Source organism: Branchiostoma lanceolatum, chromosome 16 (genome assembly GCF_035083965.1).
Source record: "Branchiostoma lanceolatum isolate klBraLanc5 chromosome 16, klBraLanc5.hap2, whole genome shotgun sequence".
Taxonomy (NCBI): Eukaryota; Metazoa; Chordata; class Leptocardii; order Amphioxiformes; family Branchiostomatidae; genus Branchiostoma; species Branchiostoma lanceolatum.
In genome coordinates this window covers 13,704,635-13,723,430 of record NC_089737.1, presented here as the reverse complement: position 1 = coordinate 13,723,430, position 18,796 = coordinate 13,704,635, and the positions used below count along the sequence as shown (strand labels likewise).

The 18,796-nt window shown below is 41.3% G+C and overlaps 1 protein-coding gene across 1 annotated transcript; it reads right to left on the bottom strand.

The window, feature by feature from the left end:
• Positions 1 to 84: 84 nt before the first annotated feature.
• On the bottom strand, positions 85 to 17,948 carry LOC136421491 (D(4) dopamine receptor-like). Its single transcript, XM_066408819.1, has 6 exons — positions 17,026 to 17,948; positions 8,021 to 8,130; positions 7,380 to 7,544; positions 4,727 to 4,820; positions 4,034 to 4,439; positions 85 to 1,964 (listed from the first exon to the last, which is right to left on the bottom strand). Exons 1-6 carry the CDS (start codon positions 17,356 to 17,358, stop codon positions 1,747 to 1,749), a joined length of 1,326 nt encoding a protein of 441 aa, XP_066264916.1. The 5' UTR covers positions 17,359 to 17,948; the 3' UTR covers positions 85 to 1,746.
• Between the last annotated feature and the right edge of the window lie 848 nt (positions 17,949 to 18,796).

The window sequence follows — 18,796 nt, the reverse complement described above, 5'->3', positions numbered from 1 at the left end:
AAAACTATAGACCTTTGATTTGACTGATTTGTATATTCAAGCCTTCCATCAGGACTTTGTCATTAGAAGCAATAAAATATAGCAGCTTTTGTATTTCTCACAACAGTGCCAAACTATAGCTACTCACCTTCATAACAATACTACAACACTCCAAACAAAGAAAACAGTACTGCATTACATGAAAAGATGCACAAATGATGATTAACATCTCCTTCCACTGTGTCCTATATACATGTATGACATGTATAAACATAGTATATATTACTACAAGTGACAAAGTCATAGTGAAGCATTATACAATCATGTAGCATTATACTCTGAACAAACTACATACAGTTTTTATGGTAAGAATACGAATTGCTGATACAAATATTAGTCATCAAAGTTATTCATAATACAGATACAGGAACTAAGTAGGTACTGAATTATCTTTGCTTTTTTGTAAGTAAGATTGTCAATAAAGTTTGTTTGAAAACTTAGAGATATTTGGTATAAATATTCTGAAAAGTATCTACCTGAGTCTGAATTATGTTTCTTGATAACATTCTTTGCAGCATACACACAATCATATCACTTCACTTCACTATCAAAATACATACTATATTAGACTTTGGTAATAATATCTTATATGTATTCCACCGTCATTCTGTGTCAAACTAGAATTTCACTATAACACATCATATTTTTCAACCGTATACAGAATATTTCTTCTAGGAATCGGCTACCCTGTGTAGGACACACTTGTAAGGAAAGGGCTACATATACTTGTCCAGCAATTGCCAGTAGTTGTATCAACTTGTCAGGAGCCCATAACTGCAGTGATTAGGGGAACTGATAGATGTCGCCTTTACACAGATTCTAAGTGTGACAGATTATACCTTTTGGTTAACGTCTTCCAAACAACTCCGTGTTGTAGACTTGAGACAAGAAAATGATGTTTTGAGATGGATGTTTTCTCCTTGTCGGACGACCATTCTCGGTATGATCGAAAATCATCTTTTGTATGGCTTAAAGAAGTTGTATTACTTCTACCTCCTTTCTTGATGAAACGACTTAAAACAGTAATGGAAATACACTAGAAAACGACTCTTGTAGAATATTGTTGCAGCTATACAACCACATCATTCATGGAGGATTTGGGGTCTTTTTCTTTGGGGTAAAAGTTACATAGAGATTTGATACTTATAACTTAAACGATCTAAGACATTAGCGCACTCTCCTGCTCGGTTCTCTACAAGATAGAATATTCTTGAACGCTTTCTTGAACTCAGGGTTGAAGATGGTATAGATGACAGGCCAGGGTTGACTGCACTCTTGTGTAATCGTCTAGATAAAGACATTCATCTTTATATGGTAAATATGACAGATATCTTATGGTAGCGCTGAAATATCAGCGCACTCTCCTGCTAGGTTCCCTACAAGATAGAATCTTCTTGAACGCTTTCTTGAACTCAGGGTTGAAGATGGTGTGTATGGCGGGGTTGACCGCACTGTCTGTGATAGTCTAGATGATGATATTCATCTTTATATGGTAAATATGACAGATATCTTATGGTAGCGCTGAAACATCAGCGCACTCTCCTGCTCGGTTCTCTACAAGATAGAATCTTCTTGAACGCTTTCTTGAACTCCGGGTTGAAGATGGTATAGATGACCGGGTTGACTGCACTCTGTGTGATCGTCTAGATAAAGATATTCATCTTTAAATGGTAAATATGACAGATATCGTATGGTAGCGCTGAAACATCAGCGCACTCTTCTGCTCGGTTCTCTACACGATAAAATCTTCTTGAACGCTTTCTTGAACTCCGGGTTGAAGATGGTGTAGATGACCGGGTTGACAGCACTGTTGACGTACCCAAGCCACGTCAGCACAGAGAACATGGTGGGGGAGACCTGGCAACTCTTGCAGGCCTGGAGAACGTTCGCCACGAAAAATGGCATCCAGCAGAACAGAAAGACGCCTGGATGGAATAAAAGATTGTCAACAAGGACGTAAAGATATACATTGATTCTACATTTCAACCTCTGCATGTAAAAAAAAAAACCAACACACTTATCGAGAAGAGCAGGGGTGACCCGGTGTGCTTGGCTAAAACGCGAGCCGTGGTAAAGCCGCTTTGCCCTACTACTATGTACTTGAAAAGCAATATACTTAATCTCAATTGAGGATGACTGCTCACCTTACATTTGACGTTCTAAATAACTTTTGTGTATTTTCTGTTTATGTATGGATGGTGTTCAGCACCAGGGACAGGTGAGTTGTGTATGGATGGTGCACGAGGGGCAGGTGTGTTTGTGTGGATGGTGTTCAGCACCAAGTACAGGTCATGTTTGTGTGTGGATGGCGTTCAGCACCAAGGACAGGTATTTCTTGTGTGTGGATGGTGTTCAGCACCAAGGACAGGTCATGTTTGTGTGTGGATGGTGTTCAGCACCAAGGACAGGTAGTGTTTATGTGTGGATGGTGTTCAGCACCAAGGACAGGTAGTGTTTGTGTGTGTGTGTGTGTGGGGGGGGGGGGGGGGTCAGCACCAAGGACAAGTATTTCTTGTATGTGGATGGTGTTCAGCACCAAGGACAGGTCATGTTTGTATGGATGGTGTTCAGCACCAGGTACAGGTATGTTTGTGTGTGGATGGTGTTCAGCACAAAGGACAGGTGTGTTTGTGTGTGGAAGGTGATCAGCACCAGGGACAGATATGTTTGTGTGTGGATGGTGTTCAGCACCAGGGACAGATATGTTTGTGTGTGGATGGTGTTCAGCACCAGGGACAGGTCTGTTTGTGTGTGGATGGTGTTCAGCCCCAAGGAAAATGCAGGGAAATCTTATTAGTATGCATAACAATTTTACTGAATAAAGTGCAATGCAATTTCATTAGTATACTTGGCATTTCTATGGATGCACTTAGTAACTTTACAGGTGTACTTAGCATGTTTATGGTTACACTCTACTTGTAAAGGTATACCTATTAAATGCTCACTGTACCCGTAAACATGCTAATCATATTCGTAAAAACTACGCATACAATTGGAAGTGCACTGCATTCAGTACAACTGTCATGTAAACAAATACAATTGCAATGTGCTAATTTTACTGAGTTTGTAAATGATAAGTCCCTACAGACAAAATATAGTTACGCGGTGTAACTGGACAACCGGGTATTTCAAACCCCGCAACACATAACATGACCAAACAGACCTGTCCTTGGTGATGATTTTCACTCACCCATGGAGAATCTAGACGTATTTCCCTCGCTAATTATAAGTTTCACACGGACAACTCATTTCTGTAGTTTGCACTAGAACATTGCATAGCCTAGAACCTTCATGTAGTTTGTACTTGATTGACATAAGTGGTCAGTAGTATTTTGTTTTACCTGTTACAAGCGTTGTGCAATAAACTTTAACTTGACTTTCCGAAGAGTAATTACGTTTGTGCATACTAATGTAGAAACTCACGTAAAATCTACCTCTGGCAAAATACATATCTTTTATCTTATCTTTGTAGTTAATTGCTTTGCATTAATTTTTGCGATAACGCCAGTGGTGAATTGGCTTAATTAGTGTAGCGTTAAGACGTAGTTGACTGGTTTCTACATAACTATTTTAGTTGAACTTGTAAGATACGTTCTTAGTGCCAGCTTTATCAGTTTGGCTACTACAAGCCGTTTATATATGAATTTTCATTGCAGATTCATGCCCAAGGGCTAATTGCAGGTGCATTGTAGAAATATAGGGAAAAACATACATAAGGGCCCTGTCACACTTGTGCGTATATTCAAGTGCGCATGAGTTCCGCAGTAACATTTTTTGGTTTAAGTAAACTTCGTGGAGGAAGTTGTTTTCTACTTTGACCCACCGTTGAGCAGTCTAGTTATCAAACCAAAGAAATTACTTCTTCGGCTGCAAACTTAAGCTAAACCAAAATCATGTTAATACGCAACTCATGCGGGCTTGTATATACGCACAAGTGTGATAGGAACTTTAGACAATGAACTGTGACTGGCACTGTCATCTTTATCAGACTTACCGATAACGATCTTCATCACGTTGATCGCCTTTTGTTCTCGCTTGTTCGGAAAGTCGTCTCTTGGTTTTATCCTGAACTTGCTTCTGATCACAGCCAGAGAAACCTTTTCTCTCTTTTCTCTTCGATTGTCCACCAATGCGGCGGTAGCTGAGGTGGTCAACGAGGTTCGATAAGCTTGCCCAGGGATCCGTACGTCCATGGCGTTGTCGTCGTAGTTGTTGTCCTGGGACGTGTTCGGGGACATGTCGTCGTCGGTACCGAGGTTGGTGGTCTGTGTGTCGCTCTTGTGCATCCCGCGGCTGGTGTTCGGTTCGGAGAGCTCCTCCATGGCCATGGTGTCTCCGCCGGACTGAGCGGAACTCATGGTGTTCTTCGGGGCGAGCTTCTTGGTCCGCTCCTTTATTTTCTGCGAAGAAATTAAAGAAAATATCAAATGGAGGTCTAGTCAGTAGGTCAGCCGAAAATTCAAAGCACAAGCTTTTGGGCTGTGAAAAATTCTTAGGTCTTTAAGAAGACGATATCACTAAATTATGATATTTGGAACGACAAAATATACTATAAAAGCTCACAATAAGATTTTCAGCTAATGTATGGAACAAACAGCCTACAAAAAAATACGTACTTGCAGAGAGTTGTGAATTCCATATAGGTGAAAAATCATTTATGAAAGTAACAATCTAAACTGCAGCCGACCTTCAGTATCTTGTAGTAGAGGACCAGCATCACCGTGCACGGGATGAAGAAGGAGCACACCGAAGAGTAGATGACGTAGTCTCCGCTCTCAAGCCTGGGGAAAAATTTAAAGAAAACTCAGTTTGTGGATGGTATCGACTTGTAACAACCTTTGACCTATTGATGACGTCACATGTGCATAAAGTCACGTGTCTAATGATACATAGGATGAAGAAGGAGCACACTGAAGAGTAAATGACGTAGTCTCCACTCTCAAGCCTGGGGAAAGGTTAAAGAAAACTCAGTTTGTTGGCGACATCGACTTTTAACGACATTTGACCCATTGTGACGTCACGCGTGCAAAAAATCACGTGTTCAGAGCAGTTGGGTCCGACAGCTGGAGAGGATTGAAAATTCCCGTGAGTCGGCTCTTCTCAATAAAAAAGATCTGAAATTTGCTACTAATCCATCACAATAGTTGTTATGGATGAAGGTTTGATTGATTGATTAGGTTTTAGTCACCCCCGCTGAAATACACGGGGTGAAAAAAGGAGCACACTCAGGAGTTTCCTGCTACAAGTCGTTAAAAGGTGTCGTAGTCTCCACTCTCAAGTCTGAGGAAAGGTTTTAAAAAGTGATATTGATCTTGGTTCAAAGATTAGCTCACTTAAGAGCTAATCTTCGACTGGTCGCGACAGAATGTAGAGATACTATGAACGGTATTCATAGCTTTGTTGTACCGTGGATATTCCCCTAGCACTTTTCGACAAGTGCAATGAACAGTGGACCAGAGCTTAACGTCATATCATTAGGATTGCAACCCTAAAACCCTTTAAAAGGTGTCGTAGTCTCCGCTCGCAAGCCTGGGGAAAAGTATTTAAAAAGTGAGAGTGATCTCGATCCAAAATTTAGCTCACTCAAGAGCTTATCTTCGAATGGCCGTGACAGAGAAGACAAACGCTATGTACAGTATTTACAGGTTCATTGTACCAGGAAAATTCCCCTTGCTCTTTTCGACAAGTACAATGAGCAGTGGACCAAGGCTTAACGTCATGTCCTTAGGATTGCAACCCTTTCTAGTAGGGCGACCCTTTCCTTTGTGGGGTCGTGTGCGTAACTGCAGGGTCTTCGGCCGAGAACCTAGCGGCCCCGGGTTCGAATCCCTTGACGCCACCAATGTTGTACCCTTGGGAAAGGCACTTTACACGATTTTCCTCACTCCACCTAGGTGTAGAAATGGGTATATTGTTCTCTGTACGTGGCACTGTTGAAATAAGCTATGAATTAAAACTTGAAGCAGTGCCACGTCGTCCTTGCCTATCCAAAAACGACGTAAAACAACCCTTTCCAGTAGCGTGCATGGTGTTTGATCGACAACTGTCGGGGTTCGAACCCCAAAACTGTAGATCCAGAGGCTCCGACTAATAAACGCTACTTAAAATAAAACTTTTTGAAAAGTTGATGATAACCTCTCGTAACACTGTCTATGAGCGAAAGGTTGATGGATTGTGTTTGAGCCACCCCTGGAATAAATGTCATACCGAAGCATCGATGCAGAAAGGGTTATTCTCAATCTCATAACCATGTATCTACATTATATCTATTTTGTCCTGAGGGCGTGAGTGATTTTGCAACCTCTCTGGAGAGGTTATTGTAAGTTTTGAGATGTTTTAGTGGAGGGAGATTCAGAGATTGATCGCGTACGCAACACCCACGTAGATGGATTGCAAGTTATCTAATATTCGTTACTTGATTGGCCAGGCTATACCGACGATGACGTCAATGCCCAAAATGCAATCTATATATAGAGGGTTTGAGTAGACCCGTAGGAGTTCTAAGTAAATGTTTTATGGCATTTGGCGTCCTAGAATCTATACTTTATCAGAAAAACATTAAAACTGAATAAATGATAACTTTGAATCCGATAAAAGGACTATAAAGGTAATCAGAGATGGCAGACTTCACCCCTCTTGTCCGTACTGCATTACAACCAGCACGTCGCCAGAACGTAATGCGTATACGGCAATGCGTACGTTCTGGCGACGTGCTAGTGCAATTCCTCCAGACCGACGGGCAAAACTAGCAGCACTGAGAATGTATGGCAACGCTACATTGTGTACATCGGGAATTGCATAAACACAAAGTCTAGCCCTGGCCCTGTCACACATAGCCGACTATGGCTTCCAGAACTTTTCCAGATCGTGTCTGGGACTCAGTCGTGAGCAAGGTCATCTGTGGTTTGAATTTTGTCGGCAAGGTAACCTACTAAGTCTTTCAAAGTCGTCCGCGCCAGTTCTAAGAATTTTGAAAAGTCAAACTTGGAAAAGTCTTAGTCTTTTTAATGCAATCAGAGGAGTGAACTGGAGCTAGAATAGGATGGGTTCCAGGCTACTCCCAACCCAGTGTTGAACTTTGTTGGGGAGTGGTCAGGAGCAAAATTGTGGCAAGGTCCTGAATGTGTGAGACTAAAATACAGATTGATATGCGGACAGACACATACTATTGAATTGAGACGGGGCAAAATACCTAACTCCCCTGGGATGGCTACGTAACATCGAAGTGTGTTCGTTTGTTACCATGGTAACACAGATCGATGTGTTTTTACCCACAAGTCCCCGCTTGACGAGTCCCTACTAGTTTGTTACCATGGTAACACACATCGATCTGTTCTTACCCACAACTCCCCGCTTGACGCGGCCCCACATCCGGGTCGTTGACCCCGAATAGCAGCGGACAGGAAATGGCGAATGACAGCAGCCACACGAGCGACACGGTGAGGATGGGCCGGCTTTTCGACTTGTGCTTGGCGTAGTGGACCGGCCACGTCACTGCGTAGAACCTGTGGTTAAATAAAGAAAACAGAGGAAATTGAAATTAAACGTAAATTATTCCTCGAAAATGACTCTAAAATCACATTTTCATTTGCATTAGAAATCATACATTAATCCTGATACAAATGATAATGTACAACTAACCAACCAACCAACCAACCAACCAACCAACCAACCAACCAACCAACCAACCAACCAACCAGCCAACCGAATTATCACAAACGTACTAGTATGTGTCAATTAAATTGGAGACAGAATGGTCGAAATGAGAACAATTTACATGTACCACAACTCACAAATGGCCTCAATCATAAATATATATAAGGTACATAAAATAAAAACATACAACTATTAGTGTTCTTGATCTTTTGAGAATATTGTTGGAGGTCTTGGAACTTCCATCATAAAGTACAACATGTAAGCAATAAATCATGGAATATGAAACAGAAATTCCCTCGGCCTCAAAGTGTCCTACTCCACCTACCTGTCTAGACTGATGGCGACCAGGTTGAAGATGGAGGCTGTGCACAGCATCACGTCAAACGTTACGAACACGTCACACATGCCGAACCCCAGCGTCCACATCCGCATCACCTGCAAACGAGAAATTTGCACTTTGATTTGTGAATTTCTTGTTTTAGGGATGTCGATCCCTTTATCTCAACTAGTAACAACCTCATAGTTGAGCTCCTGGTTACAATTTTTGGTAACTTAGAGACGCCGGTTCAAGTCCCGGGGTCAGGACACTTCGGAAGGGACGTACTATGGGTATCCCATGTCAGAGGAGGTGCCTCAAGCACGTTAAAGGGGAATAGCTAGCAACCCCTCAATGTAAAAAAAAAAATACCCTGCCACTGAAACAGAATGGGACGAACGAACGAATTTCTTGTTTTATTCATTATTGTGAATTTTCGCTAATTCTGTCTAGATGGACTTTCCGGCTAGTTTGCAGGGCCATCTTCGAACTTGGGCCAAGCCTTCCCATCCTGACAGTCTATGGTTTCACTAATCAACAACAGAGAAAAACAAAGAACGTACCAAAGGTTCAAGCCATACATCTTTTTAAATCACGTAAGTAATCAATTGGCCTGTGTAACCTTTAGATTCTCTCTTTGAACATTAATCTGTCTCCGGATTGAAATTCAGGATGTAGGAGCGATAATTGAGACCTTCCATTTGATTCCTGATTTTAATGCCTCTCCGCACAACTTGAGCTGTAGATCCACGCGACAATTTTCGCTTCGTGACAACGTAACCATGTACAGGTCGTCAAGCATGTCCTGGGTTCCGAGAAAAGCGCGTCGTTACTCAGGGGTTCGTGTGAAGACTGCGTTTCTGCACTGCTTATTAGGTTTTAGCCTTGGTGACACGTGTCCTGAAATAAAAAGCCGCTCTATTTAATATTATGTTTATTCAGGTAAGACTACGATGCTATTTAGCGTCCTTGGGGGCTTCAAAATCCAGTCCTCAAGGGAAAAGACGTTCTATTCATGTTTATTCAGTTGATTGAAATTTTATTGCAAATTCCTGCCCGTGGGCTAATTGCAAGTACATGTACATGTACATGTTCATATAACACGGAGTGGACGGACAGACAATGATGAACAATATAACATATGGCTACTCTAGTCTTAAATACTGACACTAAGTTCTAACTAATTGGGTTCGGCTTCTTTTTCCGAGACAGTGGAAGACGAATGATCCCACTTTTTCTGTAATATGTGGGTGTTGTGATGTTAAGAGGAGAGTAGTTTTCGTCTGAAAACGTGGAGAAATTAGGATGGAAAATGGTGGCCTCTTTAAACAGCTCATTTCTTTCGTGGTCGTAGAATGTGCAACGTAACATAAACTGTGTGTCGTCTACCACCTGTTTGCGAAATAACTTGGAAATACTGATTATAAGACAGCGATGTCATATGGCGTCCTTGGGGATGTCAAAATCGAACTCTCAAATGAAAAGGCGATCTATTCTTGTTTACTTAGTTGATTATAAGACAATGACGTCATATAGCGTCCTTGGAGAATACGAAATTGAATCCCCAAATGAAAAGGCGTTCTATTAATCTTTATTTAGTAAAGACAATGACACCATATAACATCATGGATTAAGACAAAGTCGTGGCAATCGACGCGATTTTGATATCCTATTTCAACAAAATTCAAGAAATTTGGCACGCTGTGGCATTTTCTAATAACAAGTCATTTCTACCGTCGATTTGAAATATATTTCGCTTGCCATCTCTTGTTAGAGCTATCTGGAGGGTGAAAGTGATCTTGAACCAGTTTAGCTCACTGAAGATGAAGAGCTAATCTTCCACTGGTCGTGACAGAGTGGACGCTAGGTACAGAATGTACAGGTCAAACACGGGGCTTCCATTTGACGTACTATCCGAGGGACGTCCCTAACCTAGGCTAGGTACTCATTTTAACCTAAGTGAACTGAGGAAATTGTGCCTTCCCCACGGGCACAACGTCAGGGCATGTCAGGGGATTCGAATCCAAGACCACTTGGTTCTGGGCCAAACACCCTCCGTACTTTCACGCCACATGACTCCACAAGAGTTCCTTCACCTTTAAGAAAAAACTTACACGAGCCTGTAACCAGACAAAGTCATCTTGCCTGCTACGCTTGGATTCAAAAAGAAATTAACAAATGTGACAAGAAGGCTTAAGTATCATCCATGCTTTCTTAAGTATTATCGGCTTCAAACACATGGGTGGAACTGGATCTTAATTGAGCCACGCTCGTTTTCAGCAAATTGATGCACTCCAGTTCTTAGTCACGCTGGTCTGAAGGAATGTGCCGAAGCCTCTGTGCTGGATCCTTACAAATTTGTTCTTAATCCTGTAACTTTACATGACTGCGAAACTCTGGCGAAGGTCCAGAAAGACTGTTTGTAGGCAATATCACAGCACTACAGTTCTTATAATTAGTCATGCTGGTCTGAAGGAATTTGCTGAGCATCTCGTACTGGATCCTCACAAATTCGTTCCTCATCCTGTAACTTTACATGACTGCGAAGCTCTGGCGAAGGTCCAGAAAGTCTGTTTGTAGGCAATATCACAGCACTACTGTTCTTAGTCATGCTGGTTTAAAGTGCAAGGAATCTGTCGAACACCCCGTACTGGATCCTCACAAATCAGTTCTTCTCTAACTTTACATTCCTGCAAAACTCTGGCATAGGCCCAGAAAGTCTGCTTGTAGGCACTGCAATATCTATCAATAAATATCAATTGAAGCACTCAGCTTAATGGACCGATTCTTCAGATATGTTATACGGTTCTACACGAAGCTGTTTGAAAAGGTTTACAGTGTAGAATCCGTGCACAGACTTTATATAAGCGAATATCTAGACTAGACACACTTTTGGGAAAACGTAATTTTCAATTTGTCCAAAGTGTTTTGATCAACGGTCTCCTGGAACTTGCTGATTGCTTGGATTCTCTCTAGTAAACCTTCGTGGAAAGTTGAATATCGATACGGTTAAATCAATTTTGCGATGAGGATTTAATAAGAAGGAATGCAGCGAGTGCCATTGATGTATTCTTTGCGTCCGAGGTGCTTCTAGTAAAACGAAAATTAATGTTGTAACACCCTTGCCAGCGCTTCAGTCAATGCGTTGCGAAAGGTGTCGTCCTACAACCACCTTGAACGCCTTTGTAAGGTCAAGTTTGTGGGAGAGAATGTGTCATGCCACTTTTAGATTGTCTTTGCTAGCGCTGCTTTTCATCCACTTTTAGAATGGCTATATATAAGTAAGCCAGGAGTAAAAACCGCATTAGCGCCCTTGTGCAGTGACCCAAGAAGTGCGGATTCAAAACAAAGCCGTAGCATTGCTCTTTAGGCGTTCAGCAAATCTCTGTCGCTACGAAATGCCATGGCTGAAATGTTTTGAAGTGCTTCCTGATATTCGATATGTTACAACCTTGTCATGAATAATTTCAAAAAAGCTAAGTGCCCAAAGCGTTACACATGTCTTACCGCTTTTAGATTATGGCAGTTTTCTACTTATCTAACGATTCGTCCTTCTATTCTTCATACGCTATCATTGAGATGCTTTAAGTATGAAAGAGCTTCCCCCTGCATGCAATTGATTATATGGCCTCCTTAAGTCAATATTGACCATAGTAAAATCTTAATTGATATCAGCCCTACAGCTTCGGTTACGGAATGTACAGTCCAAAATGAGAATGACAGTCTCTGCCACAAAAATCACATCTGTAAGCTGACTCAGTTCTATTGCAAAGGTCTTTTCTCCTGATCCACATCTCTTCTGCGCTGTGCATCAGTCTTGCTTCTCCTGATTCTAGGTGCCTTGACAGCGTGAATCTCTAGCTGGGTCGGTCATTGGCAGGTCCTCCCAGTGCTCTGTGTCAATGTCAAGAGCACTTGAACAGGCTAGATATCTATGGTATGCATCTGTACCTGTATATCCGATATAAAGCTAAGTGGCCTTTGGCGCGGCAGCAAGTGGTTGTAAATTACACTTAACGACCTGTCACACCTAATCTTTGTACATCTAGCTGTTAGCATTGTTTCAAGCTACATGTATCTAGCGAGGATGCCCCTTGTCTGCCCAACTTCAGTCAAGGTATCTAGCGTCGTGGAATCTTGCCCTTGCTAATCGATATAAACCCTAGAGCGTACGCGAAAATACATAAAGATCATCCTGCACATATTTCCGTCTAACTTGGAAGCGCGCCACTAACGCTGTGTTTGCCAGGCCTTGCCTTGACTGAAACGATATTGTAAGCTCGTTTCTCAAACAACCTAGACTTTTTGTACTGTAGAACTGAAAGGTACATGAATAGCGCTGTCCCCTATGTGATATCAATCACTAATCGTGTAATCGACATCTGTACTTGACATTATTGCACCGATTGCTACTAGATTTTAAATGCCTTTTAATTTGCTACATCAGACCTCTTAATTTGCAAGTTAAATTCGATTGTGGATTTTAGATGTATATAATCCTTATACCCAGTGTTATTCTGGTACCAAGTAATATTCAAATATTCTAATTATGATCATGTTGTTGTTCATACTGTTCTATGAGTTGTAATGTCCGTGCTGCAATTCAGCCCACAGGCTAATGTAAATGTGAATTAATCAATAAACCATTTCTACTAAGCTGCCTCAAATTGTTACATTAATGTTTTGTTTTACGTCAGTTAGTTGTCACACTGCTATAACTGATCAAATCTGTCAATTGGGGATGATAACCTGTACTCTATAAAATTGGGCTGATTGCATAGTAACATAATCAATGGTGCTTCAGGAACTAATGAACGCACTGGTACGATGTAATGGTGCAATATCTGTATCTGTATAGCCGGTATAACCGCCCTTCGGCGTAACACGCCAGCTTCTGTATCTGTATTTGTATTACCGGTATAATCATCCTTTGGCGTAATACACATGCTTCTGTATCTGTTTCTGCAGAGCCGATATAACCGCCCTTCAGCGTAACACACCAGCTTGAGTTAACATCATATGAAACATCAATGATACGAGCTTTAAATGTGGGAATTTGAGGAACAGATATCTGTTTACTTTTTGTAGATAAGCTGGTAAATTCGCTTGATTAATGGCTGGCCTGTAATTTTATGTATTTATTTATAATGCCTATGTAATTATCATTAAAAGGTAGCAGTTATTCAGATAATAATGATAAATTGATAATGGTTTTTATTTCTCATAGATAAAGGTCTAATTTGTATAATTATCATTATTACTATTATCATTTGGAAGATAATTATACTGGCTTTTATTTCTCATAGATAAGGGTCTAATTTGTATAATTATCGCAAAGATACCATTATAGTTCATTGGGTTACCTTATTTTCGTAATCAACGTGACACGATAAAACAAGAATTTACAAAAGTTTAAATATCTCGATATCATGAAGGTACGGGATTTCCGAATTCTAGTTTTGTGATCCTCAAATTTACCTACAAGGTTAACCAACCGTTAGCTCAAGAACAAGTTATAAAGAAAGGTCTGCGTTCAAGGATCCTTAATGGGGGTTTGACGTCATACTTCATGGCTTGTTTTCGGCAGAGGAGACCATGGAGAATTTGTCCTTGGCGGCTCAGAGCTCTTTCAGTGGTGGCCGCTCTCTAGAGGTTTAGCACATCGATACATCCGTCAAGTATGAAGCCCAATGATTCGTCATGGTTAATGGTGTTTGGGACTCCCAAGGTCACGGGTTCGGTCACCATATTGTACGTTCTAGGTTTATTCGTTTCTGTCCACTTGTGTGTTTGCACTTATAGTTCTAAAAGACCAGGCGAAAGTTGCTGAACTTTTGTTGTGTCAATAAAGATTGTTTTCATTAATAGAAATTGTTTATATTGCTAGGTCATCTTTGAGACCTGCTGCAGTTGAAACTACATTTAACAGCGTCATGCTTCTATAAATTTGTCTCCGGTCAGTAATACATGCTGCCTTGGTGTAGATTGCTTCAGGTCACACACCTTCGTACGATCGTTGCACGGTGATAAAATGACGGCATTCTGTATGGGGATTGTCGTGCACGCGTCCTACTTATTTATTTATCATTTCATCTTCAAACGTCTGGGTAGCCCCTTCAACATTTTTTGTTGATTTCTAAGGTGGCCCAGAGATCATAGGACAATTGATACATAAATTACATAACATAAGTCAGACGTATATATACAGAAAATGGTATTGAAATCATAGTAAAGGACAAAAAGATAACTAAACAAAAGAAATTATACAAAACCAAATAATCAAATCAAAGTCATGATCAAAAATCGAGTCCAGTAACAGTTTCTAAGTCATATATTACAAACCTAAGCTGTATTCGTACGGAAAAAAGCTGCCTTAGATCCATGTCGGCGGTTGGTTCACAGTCTGCTTGACAATTTAACGATGTCTACGATGAATGTAGCCGCGCCGTTAGCGTTCTATCAATTTTCTTTGTTCGATAGTTAATGCTTCCTCGGCGTAGGTTGCCGCTTACGGGGCGTTTTTCCTGGTAAAAAGAATTGTGTTCTATCTCAGTACATTCTTCATGCATGGTCACCTGCGGCACAGAGACCGCGCACATCGCATCTCGTGCCAAGAAAACGTTTTTTTTTTACAGACCGACGGGACAGCTGGAAATCATTAGTACCCTGTAGCAGATTTAAAACACTCTCTGTGCGTCCTTCAAACTAACAGGTAAAGTCATTCTCTCGAGTTGGTTGGAAAGATAACGTGACAAGTTGTATTTAACATGACAAGTTGTATCTTGATAGAGCAGACACGCTAACAAATTAGAGAGTAACTATGATGCCTTCCCTGTTAATTTGATGAGCACACAACTCTCTGTCCTTCAAGCTGACGGTTAAAGTCATTCTCTCGAGTTGGTTTGAAGGAAGACGTGACAAGTTGTATCTAACGTGACAAGTTGTATCTTGATCGAGCAGACACGCTAAGACACTTCAAATAAGAGAGTAATTACAGATTATGATTCCTTCCCTGATAATTTGACGAGCACACGCAACCTTATCCAGCTTATAGAGGGGGTTTCACTCGCTTGCCATATCAGTGAAGCAGGCAGCTGCTGACTGCCATCTCGGTGTCCTTGATTTGCATCTCAGTGGATTGTGAACTTTTTAAATGTTATTTTGGTATGCTCTTTTTAGCGATATAGACATTCAATGGCGGTTATTTAGGAGGGTCAGAAGGTCTTTAAATGTCCGAAAATGGTTGGTCCACTGATATGCAAATTGGGACACCAAAATGGCGGGGGACACAGCGATGACGTCACATGAAAACGCACCATTCTGCCAAAAACTAAAATTCAATTAAGGATCTGAAAGACCACCATAAAATTAACGATATCAGGGTGCTTACCAATCAGAACACAGATCCCTGGATACAATAAACGGTTTGATGAACACCATGCCATCGGTAATCATAGTCGTTCTGCATTTTATGTTTGTGAATTACAGTTTTATGTTACGAAAAGTTAAACATTGGACATAAATAATATTCGTTATCAGCTGATATATGGTACCCTAGTGTACCTTTTATTTCAATTTTGATATTGTACTCTCATTTCATTTCATTATCTTATTTACATCTGAACTGAATTGATGAATTCTTAGGTGTGGGTGGGGGACGGAGGTACACTTTAGGTTTTTGTTTTATTGTCTATCAGTTTGGATTTATATATACATATATTTAAATCTATAAGTTGTATCTTTGTTAAGTGGCCCTGGCAAAACAAGTTGTATAACTTGAGTGAAGCGCCACTTTGTCTTTGTCACCGTTATTTTTGAATGAAAAATACTCTCATTTCATAAACTGTACGTGTTCATAATCACTGGCATTTGCAGGATATCGGATTCAATCTGTGTGATATATCAGCAGAAAGAGTTGCAAATCATTTTCACATTCCTAGCTCGTAGACAATGTTCTCCGATCCAATTATGTAGCACGTCTAGCCAACCTAATACAGACTACAAACAGTATTGTAGCAGCCTCAAACTAATTAAGTTCAAATCCGATTCTGAGAAAAGGTGTTGACACTTTCGCGGTGCCTTTTCTGCGAATCGCTAGCAAGAACTTTCTTTTGGTCTTTTCCCAAGTGTGAAGCTGTTCAGTATTCTACAACTGAAACTCAGTTTGACAGAAATTAAGTTTAAATCCGATTCTGAGAAAAGGTGTTGACACTTTCGCAGTGCCTTTTCTGCGAATCGCTAGCTAGAACTTTCCTTTAGTCTTTTCCCAAGTGTGAAGCTGTTCAGTATTCTACAGCTGAAACTCTGTTTGACAGAAATTAAGTTTAGATCCAATTCTGAGAAAAGGTGTTGACACTTTCGCAGTGCCTTTTCTGCGAATCACTAGCTAGAACTTTCCTTTAGTCTTTTCCCAAGTGTGAAGCTGTTCAGTATTCTACAGCTGAAGCTCAGTTTGGCAGAAATTAAGTCTAAATCCGATTCTGAGAAAAGGTGTTGACATTTTCGCGGTGCCTTTTCTGCGAATCAATAGCTAGAACTTTCCTTTAGTCTTTTCCCAAGTGTGAAGCTGTTCAGTATTCTACAGCTGAGAGCCAGTTTGACAGAAATTGATTCTGTCGGTGTCTTTGAAAGCATTTTGTTTTAACCTCAGGTCATGCGACGGCACTGGCAAGTGTTTCGGTACGCGGTTTTCTTAAAAGGAAAGTAACAAAAGCGAGACTGCAAGGCGACAAGACTTGTAGATATAAGCTAACAGCGACGTCTGGGTATCTCATAGGACATTGTTTGTAGCTTACCTCAAAGTGATGAAAAATCACTGTCAAAAAAAGTCCTAGTGGGCAGTGGGAATAGCCTGTAACAACATATAACTAGCTATATAGGGAGCAGATTCCAGCCAAAAAAAGCCAGTGGGAATGGGCCCTGTAGCAATATTTAACTGTGTATATTTGTGAAATTGTAAATGAGTGCTATGTACCGATCTATGTTTGAATAAAAATGTTAAAAAAAAGGCTTACCTCAAAGTACACAGCTAGGGGCATAACCATGACGGCCATGAGAGCGTCCGTGACCGCTAGACTCACGATGAAATAGTTGGTGATGGAACGCAGGTTTCTCTCCCTGTATACCGCCATGATCACTAAACAGTTTCCGAAGATAGTCCCAACAATCAGAGGGATGGACAACAGGGCCGTGTAGTTGAGAAACTCGGCTTTCACGTCGTCTAAGTCGTGGTGCGACATCCCCCGTTCTTCCGTGATGTTGGTTGCGTTTTCTAGGAACAGTTCGTCCCAGGAGAAGGCATGATCCGTCGGGGGGATGTTCTTTCCTTCAGAGCCGTTGCCTGTCATGATTTGCGAATGGATACCGATAGCGTGGAACGATGGAGTTGTAGTTACAGTCACTGCACCGAGACGAACGTCAGTTTATCGACCGTGGTGTTGTCTGCTTCTGACGGTGAACCGTCTGCTCCTGACGGACCTTCACGAGTGTTGACGCTGTTGGATACGGTTCTTCAATGAATGCTCTGTGATGTAGCCAACAGGAACGACGGAGTAGTACTAGTCCCGTTAACTGCACCGGAATCGCGAGAGAACATCAGTGTATCGACCGTAGTGTTGTCTGCTTCTGACGGTAAACAGTCTGCTTCTGACGGTGAACAGTCTACCTCTGGCGGTTACTTCCCGACTGATGTTGTAGCTGCTGGATGCGGTACTTCAAGGAAGACGCTGGGAGCCAGCCAGCAGGCTTCCCGGAAGAAGCTACACAGAAAATGACAGCGATGAATAGTAATGTAATGATAATGAGCTGGAACCACCATAATCAACTCGGGACGCTTCCTGAGTTTAAAAAGGAGACTCACGAGAATTTCCGGCTTGCTTTCCGCACTTCCTTCCTAATGATAAGTGATGTCGCTGCCTTGTGGTAATCTTTACGGACGATGAGTTGGTGAAAGGTCGATGGACCCTTTGTAGGTCAAAGGCGCCTTAAAATATGCAACGTCTACGTTTTATTATTCTTGAGCGGGCTCTCCATCCATCTTGTTAGAAAGCTCTGTTAACATTTTGACTTGAAGTAGCGTCCCTGCGAATCCAAAGAGGACCACCAAAAGTCTTTGGAATGCTGACCACAAGGTCTTCTGTCAAGCTAGCAGAGTCAAGACGTCGTTTGGACAATTCAATCAATAACAAAGTACTAACCAATTTACCTGGAGAAAACGGACGGTTCTTGGAGCAAACTCAGTTAAGAACTTTTAAGTGAAAGATTGTCGAGACAATAAAGACATGTATAGCATGCAATTTCTTTGATTTATAAAAAAGCATTTGACATTTACCAGAATAATGGCAGGATGAAGGTCGAAAAAAGGTTTCCTATGGTCATAATTTGGTCAACTGATCTGGGTAAACCTGATATAAACTTGTATTTATTCGCAGCCTGTTGTACTCTATCTTGTCAGATAGGCTCATTTGACTCTTTATGACAAAATCGATGTGGGTAAGTCCTTGCAATTGCATGGTTTAACGTCAGTAACGTTTTCAGCCGGTTCCTTACCGTCATTTCCTCTTCTTAGCGAGGAGCATGGACTGCTGATTGCTTTCATTCTTGATGCCTTGCCGTTCTGAAGGCATTACAGAAAGTTCATGACCGCATTAACGGCAAGGTGTCTGACTGCAAACTTTTTTCTGATGGCTAGATCTAGAGCGGTAAACGACCCCACTGCTTTGGCATATACCGATCAGATTGTGTTGATCTAGAGGAAGTTCTAACCCCGCTTGGGCACGCGTGTGA

Bases quoted from the DNA above. Each gene is read 5' to 3' on its own strand.
- LOC136421491 (XM_066408819.1), bottom strand. From the start codon at position 17,358: ATGACAGGCAACGGCTCTGAAGGAAAGAACATCCCCCCGACGGATCAT. The intron at 7,545-8,020 runs GTAGGTGGAGTA...ATTTAACCACAG, and splicing joins GTCGCCATCAGTCTAGACAG to GTTCTACGCAGTGACGTGGC. The intron at 4,440-4,726 runs GTCGGCTGCAGT...ATTTCTTCGCAG, and splicing joins TCTACTACAAGATACTGAAG to AAAATAAAGGAGCGGACCAA.